General features: G+C 38.4%; 1 protein-coding gene across 2 annotated transcripts; it reads left to right on the top strand.

Moving 5' to 3' along the window:
- The first annotated feature begins 1,593 nt into the window (after positions 1–1,593).
- On the top strand, positions 1,594–13,300 carry gpr143 (G protein-coupled receptor 143). Of its 2 annotated transcripts, none has more exons than XM_047369567.1 (9): positions 1,594–2,311; positions 5,220–5,329; positions 7,146–7,240; positions 7,596–7,688; positions 9,594–9,703; positions 9,792–9,900; positions 11,097–11,214; positions 11,333–11,567; positions 12,689–13,300. In XM_047369567.1, the coding sequence occupies exons 1-9, from the start codon at positions 2,056–2,058 to the stop codon at positions 12,784–12,786; spliced, it is 1,224 nt and encodes a 407-aa protein (XP_047225523.1). In that variant the 5' UTR covers positions 1,594–2,055; the 3' UTR covers positions 12,787–13,300. The 2 variants fall into 2 exon arrangements, with proteins under 2 accessions (XP_047225523.1, XP_047225522.1); XM_047369566.1 differs by having other exon boundaries at positions 1,779–2,311; positions 11,312–11,567.
- The last annotated feature ends 679 nt before the right edge of the window (positions 13,301–13,979 follow it).

Genomic DNA, 13,979 nt, shown 5'->3' with positions numbered 1-13,979 from the left:
ACGATTTTACAGCAGGGTCGAGCTCAATTTGTGGCTGTGGCAGGCAGAACTGGCAGTTCCGGTGGCAGGTTGTGCCAGTTCTGCCTGCCACAGCCTGCCGCAGGGTGGCAGGGGACTCCGCGAGGATGCCACAAGGTGCCAGACCGGCCGTAAAACTTGCCAATGCGGTTGCCGCTGTTTTTGTGGAAGTTAATGCTGATTATCAGCAAATGGGATGTCATTGTTGTTATAGCCTGTTACCTTTAAATAATGATTTCATTATTGATTATTATTTAATGAACAGCTTTAGAACCATAACATAAGGTAATTGTATTTACTTGACATGGAAAATAAATAGCACTATGTGTATGTGTGACGTGTTGAAAGGATGACGAAGATTTATTGCACAAACAGTCGGTTTATTGTCACTCACAGAAAATTATAAATAAATGCTTAAAAACACCCTGGAAGTCCCAGGCAATAAGGCTGCCACGAGGGTGCCAGAGGATGCCAAGGGCTGCCAGGGATGCCACGAGGTGCCAGAGGATGCAAAAAGGTGCCAAGGGATCCCAGAGGGTACCAGAGGGGGCCATGGGTTGCCAGAGAATGCCAGGGGCTGCCAGAAGGTGCCAGGGGATACCAGAGGGTGCCACGGGGTGCCGGAGGATGCCAGAGGCTTCCAGAAGGTGCCAGGGGATGCCAGAGGATGTCAGAAGGTGCCAGGGGATGCCAGAGGATGTCACAAGGTGCCAGGGGATGCCAGAGGATGTCAGAAGGTGCCAGTGGATGCCAGAGGATGTCAGAAGGTGCCAGGGGGTCACAGGTGGTTCATTTACTTTGTCTATACTCTTTAGTGTCCACAAAGACTAATTAGTCTTCCTCAAACCTGGCAAAAATGTTTAGATTTTGTACATTGATCATTTCTGAGCATAATTTTTCATAGTCCTCCTTTTTTTGAAATACAAAAGTTAAAAGTTCAGCTGGAGCGCGGTCATCCTGTTCATCTTCCCGGTTCTTTATGGCCTTGAGGGTTTCAGTTTGTTCAGTGTTGTCCATGTCAAGTATTTTTGGAAGTGTGACTCTACCCTGAAATGTTATTTTTTGGCACCAATCAGCTGCAGTCTGTGCTGTCAGTCAATATGTTGCTTCCCTGCGAAAAAAGACAGTTTGTTGAGGGTATTGAGTATGTTGTTACCTGTTAATATTGTTACAGTATTGCAAATTAGCGTTTATTTTTATACTATCATATCTGCTTTACATAATCAAAACTCTATCAATCCCATATTATTGGGTACCTGTGCTATTTAATAACTGTCAAAACTTTAGTGAAACAATGTACACACAAATGCCTATGAGTTACTAAAGAAACAGTAGGTGGTTCCATCAAGTGGCTGCTGTTGAAAAAATGTTTAACCTTTTCTGTGTCTTTGGCTTCTGTTGAATCAATTCAAATCTTTCTCCTTTGACATTGTATAGCTTTCTTTTCTTACATTTTTTTTTTTTTTTGGGGGGGGGGGGGGTTGGATAATTAGGTAAAATCCTATGAGCTGTCTGATTTTTCTGTATCTAATGTGTATTCAGCCTCTTCATTGGGTGGCAGTAACTGGTTCTGCCTACCACTGCCACAAATTGAGCTTTGCTCTCTCTACGATTTGAATGCATGCATTGATGAAGTCAGTTTCCTCTAACCACTCTGGTCAGCGTTTTTATCTTATTTTTACACATGAGGTTGATGGTAAGGCAAATGATTTCGCCTTCAGATTTTGGCCAACATTAGTGTGAATGAGCCCATCCAGGAGATGTTAAGAGTACACCAAGGAGGCTCTACTTGTGCTCGCTGCAACAATCAGTCTCTTTCATACAACAGCCCTTTTGTCGGGGTCTTGCTTTGTGAGTTAATCATCAACTTCAGGGATTAAACAGAAGCACATGATGGTTCAGACCCCGTGATTTCTCAGCGAGAGCTGCCTCATGGACTCAGTCATTTCCTTTTTCTAACCCCTTCCCCTTTCTCCTTCCTCCTCTGAACACCACCTTCTCCTCCTCCTTCTCTCCTGCATCGCCGCTCCGTCCGTGATGGCCTCCCCGCGGCTGGAGACGTTCTGCTGCCCGAACCGGGACGCTGCCACGGAGTTCGCGGTCTCCTTCCAGCCAGGCCCGTTCGGGGCTCTGAGTCTGGGCAGCGCCGCTGTGAGCCTCGTATTCGCTGTTCTCCAGGTTCTGCCCAAGCGCAGAGGTTACAGGAGACTGGGACAGTACCCTCTGCCGAGGCCCGCCTCCTCCTCCAGAATATTGTTCATCATCAGTATATGTGACATCCTGGGATGCACAGGTAAACAAACCACCAGTCAATAAAAGCAGCTTTTTATTTCGTCTACGTGGAGGTTAGAAGGGGAGGTGAAAGAGCTGGCTTTCACAGCGTGGCTCTGGGTTTAATTACGCACATGAATAGTTTCTTTTAACCCTTTTATTGCACCACAAAATAGTTTTTTATTTAACTTTTAGCGTCTCTTCCGTATAATTCCATTAAACTGTAGATGAATTAGTCAAAAAAACAGTATAGTCAGCATTATCCATTACCCGATTTGTGTGGAGTCTAAAGATATTTTGGGAAATTTCCCCGACATAAACCAGTAATGATAAACAGAACCAACAAAAGCAGAATATTAAACGAAATATTAAACTGAAATTCAAACAGCTGTTCTTTGTTGTCAAAATTTGCTGAGTAATTTTAATTTCATGTGGTTTGATTTCTTTTAAAAAATATACATTTTAAGATTTGTTGTATGATTTCAAAAGTAATGTGAAAAACCAGTGGGAAAGAGAAACGAAAATGTAATCTTTTTTAAACCGACATTTTTATTTGCATAATTACATATATTCTAAAACAGGCTCCTACATTTTCATCCATCGTTAATGACTGTAGGGGGCGCTGTTTCATCTGTATACGTCAAAAGTGCCGTGAACTACAATTCTTTTCCACAATGAGGAGAACACATATTTCATACACTACCGGTTTTACAGGTTTTCCCACTTGCAAAGCATGTAGAAGTGTTTAATTTTTTATCATAGGTACTCTTCAACTGTGAGTGACGGGAATCTAAAACAAAAATCCAGAAAATCACATTGTGTGATTTTTAAGTAATACATTTGCATTTTATTGACTTTAGTATTTCTTGTTGTTAATGTCATCTGAATGAGTTGCCACTGATTTGCTGTTTAGTTCTCTGCTGGATTTCACTGCCTGCCAGGAAGATGGAAACAAAGAAAAAAAAGCAGGTTATGGGTTCCTTTGAGCAACATTACCAACTTAAAATAGGATATAGAGTTTTATTTATTTAACTCAGATGTGTATTCTGGTCCTGTATCTCTGAATGCCAATTAAAAAGCTCAGTTATGAAAATGAAATATTCAGCCATGTATTGCTGCTCCTGAAATGCTGCGAGGGTGTTTGCTCCATGTATTTGTAGTAGTTTGTATACGCCTGTTAATAATTTCTTTTACAGGCAGCCAAACCCACCTGCTGTTCCTTTTGTATTATTGGTACCTGTTGTGGAAACTCCATGCACACATTGCATGAAGCTGGAAAAGCAGTAAAACTAGGCTTTCCTATTGATGGAAATCTAATAAACATTATTAGATTTCCATCAGGTAAGATTTAGAGAGAGTCCCTGCAGGGTTGCTGAGAAGCTGCAGATTGCAAACCCCAGCAGAAACCGGTGATTAAAAAAAACAATAATAATAACAGTTCCGGTTAATATGAAGATGTTTTTTCAAAATCCCTTTGGAAGTGTTGACAAAACGTTTTGGCGATTCCATTTAATGTGTGAATAAAGAGGGAACTGTATAGGATGACAGCAAAATGAGCTGAACACGTCACATGACAATCATGGTTGAAGCCTCAAATAAGTCGTTTTTACTGCTATAATATGACAATGCAGGACTTGTGAGTGTAGACAATAGGATCGGCTCAAAAGTAATTTTTAGTCCAAATTGCTCATATGGTTTGTCTGTTTGTTAATGTCAATCCTGGAGACAAAAAAAAAGCCCAGTTCCTGTATACTTTTACTTTTCTTTTCATCATAAAAAATGCTCATTGAGCGTAAAAATAAATTTTTAGGCTTTCAAGAGAAAAAAGAAGATGCCTCAATCAGATGCTTTCATCCAAAAGTCAGGATTCTGTCATGTGAGCAATAAAATGATTAATTTTTAGGATTAATTTGCTTTTTTGCCAGTTTTGTAATACAGCCTTATTCTGGAATCACACTGCATGTAGACGTGGGTCGTTTTCTGGTATCAAGGTATATGAAGATTTAAAACATTACTAATTCAAAAACACTACGGTTTTCTGCGATTCCATTCCTACAGCTTAAAATAAATTGAATGAGTGGCCATAGAAAGTGTCGAGTCAAGTCCAGAGATTTTTCTGAGCAGAGTAACACGGCGCTACCCCTCTCCAACCTGTTACTGCAAATTGCCGGTTAACTGGCTAAAATAAGGCTGCTATGCTTTTCCCTTGCTTAAAACTAAGGCTTAATTTGACTGCTTGGAAATATTACTGGTTAAGGTTACAATACCAATCCAAATATTTTAATAGTTTTGTAGCAGTAGGAATAATTGTTGCTTTTCTGTTTTAAATAGAAGTTAATAGATCATGTTGTACACTTCAATTTAAAATCTCAGTGTAAATCCCTTAACAATGGTATTTATACACAAGATACCACACCAAGAGAATATTATACCAGCCCTTGCCTACCCACATATTTTCAGTCCAAGGTGTTGCTCAGCATGCAGAGGAAGCGCAGCTCTGACACTTTCACTGTTCACTCATCACTGTTCCTGGCGAGAAGATAAGCAGGTGAAGTCATGTTTCTTGGCCCGGTGAGATCCATTCACTGCTCCGGAACTAGAACCGCTCGAAGCACATAGACGAAACATGGAACAGCGTGCAGTCTGTTCCATAAGACCTCCTTATTTTTTCCAGTTTTGTGAAGGAAATGGAAACACCCCAATAAAACACACCCGCTGGAGGGTCATATTTCCATGATGTAAAACTACCATTAAAAGGACTCCCTGACTGACAGTAATTAATTCAAGCACTAAACCATAACAGCTTAGAAAAGTTTCTATACTCATTAAAGCCAGGTAAATTCCACATGCCCTGTCTGTGCCCATGTTTGTGTTTACTCCTCTTCTCTTCCATTTCATGTGTTAAAATCATGCGACTCTCTCTGTTTCAGGTATCATTGTCAGGTCTTCTGTGTGGCTGGGTGTGCCGAGCCTCATCGAACGCGTCTCGGTGACCAACGACACAGACGTGTTGCCAGAAGCCTTCTGCGTTGGCAGCGCAGTAAGTGTAATGATGCTCCTCAGCAGATCTTCATGTGGCTTCACAGTTCAGTTACACTTCAGCTACACATCATGTCCTGGGTTTACACTAGAAAGATTAAAATCATGCATGTCTGTGGAAAATGTAGATGCCATTGAAAGTCATTTGTTCTGTAGGTAGCTGAGAGTAAAGTATTTGTCTCAGTTTGTAATTGGTAACAGTTTCCAGCTACTAAGATATTCTTATGGTGTGATGACCTTGAGTAAAAATACAGTTTCAAGGTATCTACATAAAAAAATACAGAACATCAGCAGTTATTTCTACTGCTGCTAAAAAATATAGCATATTGATTATTGAAGTAATAGTAGCAGTGTGAATCTACATTAAACTATATTCATGTTCGCATATCAGTCAGTCTCATAATCTGTTAAAATCAATCCGTAGGATTAATTCTTTTCTTCCTGTTGAGTGTCCTCTATTGCATATTAAAAGACATTATCAGGTGATTTCCATATATTTATCAGGATTACAATTTTTATAAAAACAAGCAAGGATACGATAATTTAAAAAAACATGACAACTACTAATCAATGGTAAAAAAAAATAAAAATTATTATTGTACTTTTTAAGGTTTAATTTACCAAAGGAAAACTCTCAGTAGAGCAAATAAATCCTAAAAAATGAAGATGCTACACTAATTTCAACTAAGGAATCAAAAATATTAATTAAAATGATTAATATTTAAGAATTTCCAGGAGCTTTTGAGGTACTATCGAAAACCTAAAGTAAGGGGTTTTACAACCTAATTTTGATTTCTAATATCCAATTTAATCTGAGAGGGGAAAGAAATTGATAGATTATCAAGATTTGGGTCTAGCCAAGTCTACTGAACCAATCAGAAGCTGACCTGGAGAATCATGAGTAATATCTCTTATTAACATACAGTCAATTATAAAAATTTATTATTTTATTTTTCTAAAACACATTCTCTAGACTTAGACACCTCTCTGAACTCGAAAACTATCAGCATCTCTTTACTTTACAATGAATAAAAGGCAATGTCACACTTAATATTCCAGGTTACGGCTAAATGTGGGTTAATTTAAAGCTTTCTACATTTCTAAATGATCCAAATAAGATGATCAATGGGTTAACGCTGTAAAAACACGGGTTTTGGAGATATCAGGACCACCTGCAGGAATTGTTTTAGCTAGATCTAAAGTCCGATGAGGACATTTTGAAAGGACCTGGAGAAGAACAGTTCTTGTAGGTGAAAATTCAGATCACAGAAAGGCAGGCCTCTCTACATAACAATGTCTTTAATAAGTTATTCATTGGTATTCTCAGACAGACTTAGTTACTATTGCAAGTGTATATGAGGTGGCTAATTAGTTGGGCTATCTGCTCTAGTAGCCATCTGGCATTCAGCTGCTTAACAGACATGCTGCTAGCATTGTTAGCTAAATATCTGATATGCTGTCTTAGATTCCACGCTGCTGATGTCTATATTTTTGGGACTGGAAATGTTTCAAAACAACCAAATTTGTCTCTCTTGTGAATGAAAGAAAAATGTGTTAGCAACAAGTAGGGGAGGGGCAGTGTTGTGTTACTGCATGTTTCAAATATCTAGAGAAAGCTCATTCTCAAGGTTTTCATCAAGAAGCTACACCACAGGAACCTTATGAGGGACAGTTTTAATAATTATGAAACCATTTTTTAAACTGTGGCACAGATAACTGCCCCATGCCTTGTTTCCACCAAATTCAGTAGATTTTAAATCTAAGAGTTTTAAAAATCACGATCTATGCTGATTATCATCCATTTTAATGTGTTGCAGATGTGGATCCAGTTGTTTTTCAGCGCTTCATTTTGGTGGACCTTTTGCTATGCCGTGGACGTCTTCCTGGTGGTGAAAACCTCTGCGGGGATCAGGTTCTTTGAGCTCCCCGTCTCATTCACATTTCATTATGATCGCAAACATTCCTCCTATAGAAGACAGGATGAAGCAAACATATTTGTCCAAAGCTGACAAGGAGCCATTTAGATTCAGCTGAATGTGTAAAATCCTTTTCTGTCCCTTTGTTTCGCTGCTTGCTGTTAGTGAGTAGCAGTTTGATGGTACAATAATAGCTGTTCATTTTCCTCTCATGAATGCTTTCCCCTGCTGTCAGAGCAGTTCGTTTGTTTTCTGTAATAGAAGAGCAAAAACATACCATTCAGAAGAAACAGATCTGCAGCATGTGCTGCGAGTCCAAGTCTCATGACTTTCTTCTTCACCCCCCCTCAGCACCATTGTCCTCTACCACATGATTACATGGGGTCTGGCTGTGCTGCTGTGTGTTGAAGGCGTGGCCATGCTCTACTACCCATCCATTTCTGAGTAAGACACTTTTCTGTTTTCTCAAAGATAAACCGAACAGCGTCATTCAGTTTTAGAGCTAAACGTTATGAGAATAGTTCATCAAATGATCGTCCTATACTGGAGAACAATACAATTATTGTTATGTTTTCAGGCTGCTTTTTCCATAATAACGTTTTTACATAAAACGTCTCCAATGACATTAAGATGAAAGCAGCCAGGAAAGAGTTCTGGTTTTATAGGATCTCTCCTGTGCTTTCAATTCAGTTGATCACAGAATCCAAACCAACAAATTTAAATACAACTGTGATTTGAATTGATTAACCTCATACCTTTCTGACAGATCTCTCAGTGTCATTGTCATCATGTATGAGATTACAGCTCTGTCATGTGGTGCTCCTCAAGGTTCTGTTCTAGGTCGTTTTTGCTCTTTAATTTATGTACCTCCACTGTAACCGTTTATAAGGTACTATGAGAATGTGTGTTATCATTTCTGTGCTGAAGACATGCAGCTTTAGTGTTTTTCTGGGAGTATCTGCTTGATAGAACTATACAGCTAAGTCCAGAATCAGTGTGGCAGATTTAGGGTTAAAATTTTCTGTCAATTTTACAAACATTGTTTCTTCTGATTAGTGTTAATATCAATGTTTTTGGAGTGGGCCAGCCAGAGTCCCAACTTGAATCTAATGGAGAATCTGGAGATGGAGCTAAAGATTTACTCATCGCAAAAGATAAATAGTCAAAACTCTAGTGGAATAATGCAAAAAGCTGGTCACCAACTACAAGAAAGGTTGAATGTCTGTCTGTAAATATTTTTTCATTGATTATTATGAAAGGTAAAAATAACTTTTGGCATGCTATTTTGCAGTACAATCTAAATATAAACAGATAATGTTTTTTTTCCTCAAAACTACACTTGTGTAGAATCTCACATCCAGGACATTTGAAGAAGCCTTTTGGATGAAAGGTGTAACGTCTTCGTGAAACAAGAGAAGAGGTTCAGTTGCCTTCAGGGTTTTTGCAGAACTGATTATCTATTTACATGCCTGTCTCACTTCCTGTGAGAAATGAAGTTACTAGATAAATGAAAATACTTTTAAACCCAGATCTTACAGGGGTTTGAATGAAATTGGGCCTAACTGTAGTAATGTTTAAATGCCCTCAGTTATTGACCCTAATTAGAGGATTCCTGTAAATTCCTGTAAACAACATCTCAGTTGTTTAGGCAGCTGTTTAGATTTGAGTCTTGGCAAACATGGTAATGGTTTTGACAGATGTCACTTCAGTGTAACTTCATTTCAGATAATTGATTTGGAATTTCTCTCATTTAGGTAATATCTCTGGGGTCAGATCAGTGGTGGATAAACTGGAGACGATTATTCATGCTTTATTTCAACTCACCTGGATTACTGTTGTAGCCTTTTTACCTGTTTCAACAACTCAACTTTAGATTGACGTCACTCTGGTTTTGGCTTTAAATCCAACCCAGTTAAGTTTAGGACTCGTTTTTAAATGTTATTCTACCTTTTAGGGTCTTAGATGAACAAGGTTCAGAATATATCTCAGACCTACTAGACTTTATTCTTTCTCTCAGGCCAAAGGTTGCTGGTGCTTCCTCGCGCTCACTGTACAACTCGAGGGTATCCGTCTTTCCAGTCAGTAGAACCGAGACTTTGGATGCACTTCTTCTGTCTATTTGCTGCATAGACACTATGACTCTAAAAAGTAGCTGAAGGTGCTTTTATATAGACTAGTCTTCAGTTAGATCCATATCTTTAATATTTCTACAGCTTATTGCATTTCAGTTTCATTTGATTAAAATGTGGTATTTATTTATCTGAGAGCATGTACGATTAGATGCAACTTCTCAAATCTAAGGTTTTGATTTCTGTGAGTGAATTAATGATCGTCCTTCTCTTTGTGCAGCTGTGAACAAGGCCTCCAGCATGCTATTCCTCACTACATCACCACTTACGCCCCTATGCTGCTCGTCCTCACAGCCAACCCTGTGTTCTTTAGCCGGACCGTCTCCGCAGGTCAGTTCATTTCGATCAATGCTCGCAAAAATTATTGTACGTCACATATAAGAAGAAAATAAAAAGTGACCTCCTTTTCTCTCCACAGTTACATCTTTATTAAAAGGACGACAAGGAATCTACACAGAAAATGAGAGAAGGCTGGCTAACGAGATAAAAATACGCTTCTTTAAGATAATGCTGGTGTTCTTTGTTTGGTGAGTTACTGACCTTTAAAGCTCTGCTCAGCTGCTCACCTCCTTATGTTTCAAGGAACATTGTCTAATTATCTTCAGAATTATTTTTTCCACTTAGCTCAGTTTATTCAAACAGCATCAAATTACAATATCATTTCAAAACACTTCAGAAGCATACTCAGTTATATACAGTACAAATTTACCTTACATTAATTCAGTTCACTTCAACCCAGTCCATTCATATAGTTCAGTCTACTATAGTACAATTAAAATCAGTTGATCATATGGTCTTAAATTTGTAAAAATGTGCTCAGCATACATGGCTTGCTCTTAAAAAGCTAAAATACGACGTATGTAAATGTGAAATAATGCACACAGAAGCCGTTTTGATTACATATGATGTTGTCAAACAGAGTCTTTTTCAAAAATAGCCTCCAAACCTTTGTAGTCATCTGGAAGCGTCTTTCATCAGCAGCTAGTTCAGGTCTCTGTTGCTATATAGCCAAGCTTTATTATTTTGCCTGGGGAAATGTTAGCAATCTCAAAAGCTTCCAGTGAGACATCAAATAAAATGCCTCTTGGAATTCTAAGTTGGAAAGTCAGTCAAGCCAAATCCAAAGTTTGGGTTTTAATTGGCTGTGTGTGCTTAAAGTAGTCAAAATTCAAGGAATAAACGGTTTATTAGTCCTGCTGGCAGTTTACATTATATTAGACCAAAGGCACAAATAGCATAGTATAGTCTTACTTTGTAAACATGTTCCTTTAGTGTTTCAATGTATACAAGAGGAAGAAACACACTATGAGCCTGGTCATTAACCGCCACTATTAGCAAAGCCAAGCTGCAACTAAAACTCACCCAACTTTGGTGTGAAGTCATTCCCAGGTCTGTGTTACGACTTCTGAGTCGAGTTTGAACGCAGCACAGGCTACTCTATTTCAAACATTGTCCTCCGCTGTCATATGTTTGCTTCAGGTCCACAAAATCTCAGACGGTCTCTTTTTGGAAACTGAATTGTGGTTTTTGTGCAGCTGTAAAAAAAAACAAACAAAAAAAAAAACCAGAAGAGGTATTTTGTGATAAATCATGCAAAACTATTAAGTTCATTTAAAATGTTCTGTAATCTATGCTGCACATTGTTTGTTTTATATTGAATGTGTCTTTCATGGCTTTTTGTAAGACAGGTCTTCTTTTGCTTTTAAACTTTTTTTTACTTTAGTTGGACTCCAAATATCATCAATGAGTGCCTCCTCTTCTACCTGGAGATGCAGCCAGACATCAATGACAGCAGTCTTAGAAATATCAGGAATGCTGCCCTCACCACATGGTTTATCATGGTTGGTTGAACAATGCTGGTAGATGCAGATAGATCATCCTTTTTTATCCTATTATTACTTTTTTATTATTATTTTATTTCGCATCTTACTCTTTCAGGGCATTCTGAACCCAATGCAGGCTTTCCTCAATACTTTGGCCTTTCATGGTTGGACGGGCTTGGATGTGGACCTCAACCCACAGCGGAGCAGAGAGCTGGCCTGGGACTCGGGCTCTACCTCAGTGCCTAACACGATGGGACAAAACCCAGTAGTGGGAACGACTCTGCTTTACCAGAGCCACATTCAGGAATTGCAGAAGGACACGATGGGGAACGGACAGCAGCACTCTGATGCCATCAGTGTCCTCTCTGAAGGTAATTGGCTTGCCAGTGGTGCAAGCAGCTCACCAGTATATCAGGGCTGGTGATGCTCATGAACAGAAATTCAACCATGAGTGGGTTTACCTTTACAACGTGCCTTTTCCTCACATACATCTTTGTTAAAAGAATATAAACAGGTAATCTTTAGTGATCCTCATGAGCACAAAATACTTTCATTCATTTTAAAATATTTTTTTAAATCAATGTTGTTGGTGACTCCTTTTATGCTACATTTTATTTCCATCTCACCTGAATAATGCAGCTGTGGCATTTGGTATGTGAATACACAGCTAAGACACATGTTTGTTCACTGTGTAATTTAATCGGTGTCTTTGTGACTTTCCCTTCAGGGTCGTTAAGCATCATTATTTACAGAAAATCAGATGATTAGCAGAGGGGATAGATGGTAAATAGGCACATAAAGAAGATACAAATTCCCATACAGTATTTGTAACTAAAGCGATCTAATACAACAATTCTGTGAGAAATATTTGTCAAGCTTATATTGTTGACTTTCTGCTCTCCTATTAAGCTTTTAACTGAGGTAATAAAAACAAAAAAAACAAATGGGTTGGTTGTTTTGCCTGTTTGTCAGCAAGAGCTACGCCCTGAGATTTCAAGACAGGCAACATCTGAGTGCCATTCAAGCCAAAACTGTTAGAAAGTTTACTAGCATGCCTGTTACCCATCTTCTCAAAGATCTGAGAAACTTAACCTAAACTGTTCAGGCATATTTTGTTTTTGTATTAGACCGTATCAGTTTTAGCCAGACGTACCATGCAAACTTGAACTATAGTGTATGCAAGTGTGCATTTACTGCAAAAAAATGTCATTTTTATTCCAACAATACAGTTCTGTTTGTGCACCATGTCTTGTCACTAGCACCTCTGACAACTATTTAAAAATAAAATTATTCTTCTGAAGGACTTATGGTTTTCATTCATTTACTGAACTTGTTTTCTTTCACCGAATGCAGTAAGACAAAACAATTCTTGAACCTAATATACTTTTTCTATATTATAACTACATTGTATGACACGTTTGTAATACATAACTAATTTAATTAAAGTGTCATGTGCAGTAACAAGTAATCTGCCCCTATTTTGTCTTGCTAGGTTCAGAGTCTAGTACAGTTGAAATCCACATTTCCAGCGAGCTACGAGGGGACGTAGACGCTGACGGAGAATCCTTGGAGAACTCTGTGAGACACTAGCTGGCCTCATCAACACTCCAACTCCCTCTCCTTTTACATCATATTGGTTTTCAGAAGTTAGATCTTGATAGTCTTAGTCATGTCTTATGATGGCTGCTGCTCTTAAGATAGGTGTTCTCACACAATGAGTCCTTCTCTCTTTTGTAAAACCTTTATTTTCCGCCAAACCTGTTAAATCTGCAGTATAGTTCAGTTTTTAACTGATCAGCTAAACAGCTCCAGGATTATTTTTTCTTGTAGCTGTAAAGCTTGCAAAACAAACTGACATTTTTTATTATCTATTCATAGACTGACCATTTAGTGCTTGAAGAGATGTTTCTACGGTCAAATTCTATTAATTTAGCGCACCATTCTTGTGAAATGGATTCCATTCATAAGCTAACAAGACACTACAAATTCATTAAGCTTATCATTTTGTGCTCTTTTTTTACCAAGGTTATTGTATTTGAAACTATCAGTCTGTATTTTTGCACAGGTCTATATTATGTCATATTAAATATCTTGCAGATTTGTCGCTGCCGAGTGGTTGCATTGTAGCAGACTTGAACATTCAATTATATTTATGTTCATAAACCAGTCTTTCAAAATCAATCTGAAGGATGAATTCTAGATCTTTCCATTGAATGAGCTTTATCACATAAATAGAAAGGTTTCCACACAATTTTTTCAAAACCCCCCTAGAACCCTGTGATAGATGCCTCAGGAGTACCCAGCCTCTCGCCCAGAGGGCTGGGTACTCCCTGGTGCCTAGAAAATGGGAACTTTGCAAGAGTTCTGCACTTGTGTTCTTGTGAGGGATGAAATTTCCAGGCCAGAAGGAATGAAGTATTGGCTTTTAGACTCATAAGACCAAAACTGCTAATCTATGACTCTAGTTGCTTTACTATCTCATGGCTAGGCTGTTTTCACATTAAAATAAAGATCTAATCATTCCGTTGAATAAAAACAAATTCAAGGTTTGACACCAACAATCAATATTTGCATTTAATTCAATTCAATTCAGTTTTATTTATATAGCGCCAATTCACAACACATGTTGTCTCAAGGCACTTCACAACAGTCAGGTACATACATTCCAATTAGTCCTAACCATTGAACAGTGCAGTCGGAGTTAGTTATTTATTCAAATTGGATAAAAAGTTTTTCTATCTAAGGAAACCCAGCAGATTGCATCCAGTCAGTGACTTGCAGCA

The sequence above is a fragment of the Girardinichthys multiradiatus genome, chromosome 7 (genome assembly GCF_021462225.1).
Source record: "Girardinichthys multiradiatus isolate DD_20200921_A chromosome 7, DD_fGirMul_XY1, whole genome shotgun sequence".
In the NCBI taxonomy this organism is placed as follows: Eukaryota; Metazoa; Chordata; class Actinopteri; order Cyprinodontiformes; family Goodeidae; genus Girardinichthys; species Girardinichthys multiradiatus.
The sequence above is the reverse complement of the archived record's forward strand: the minus strand, read 5'-3'. Positions and strand labels throughout refer to the sequence as shown.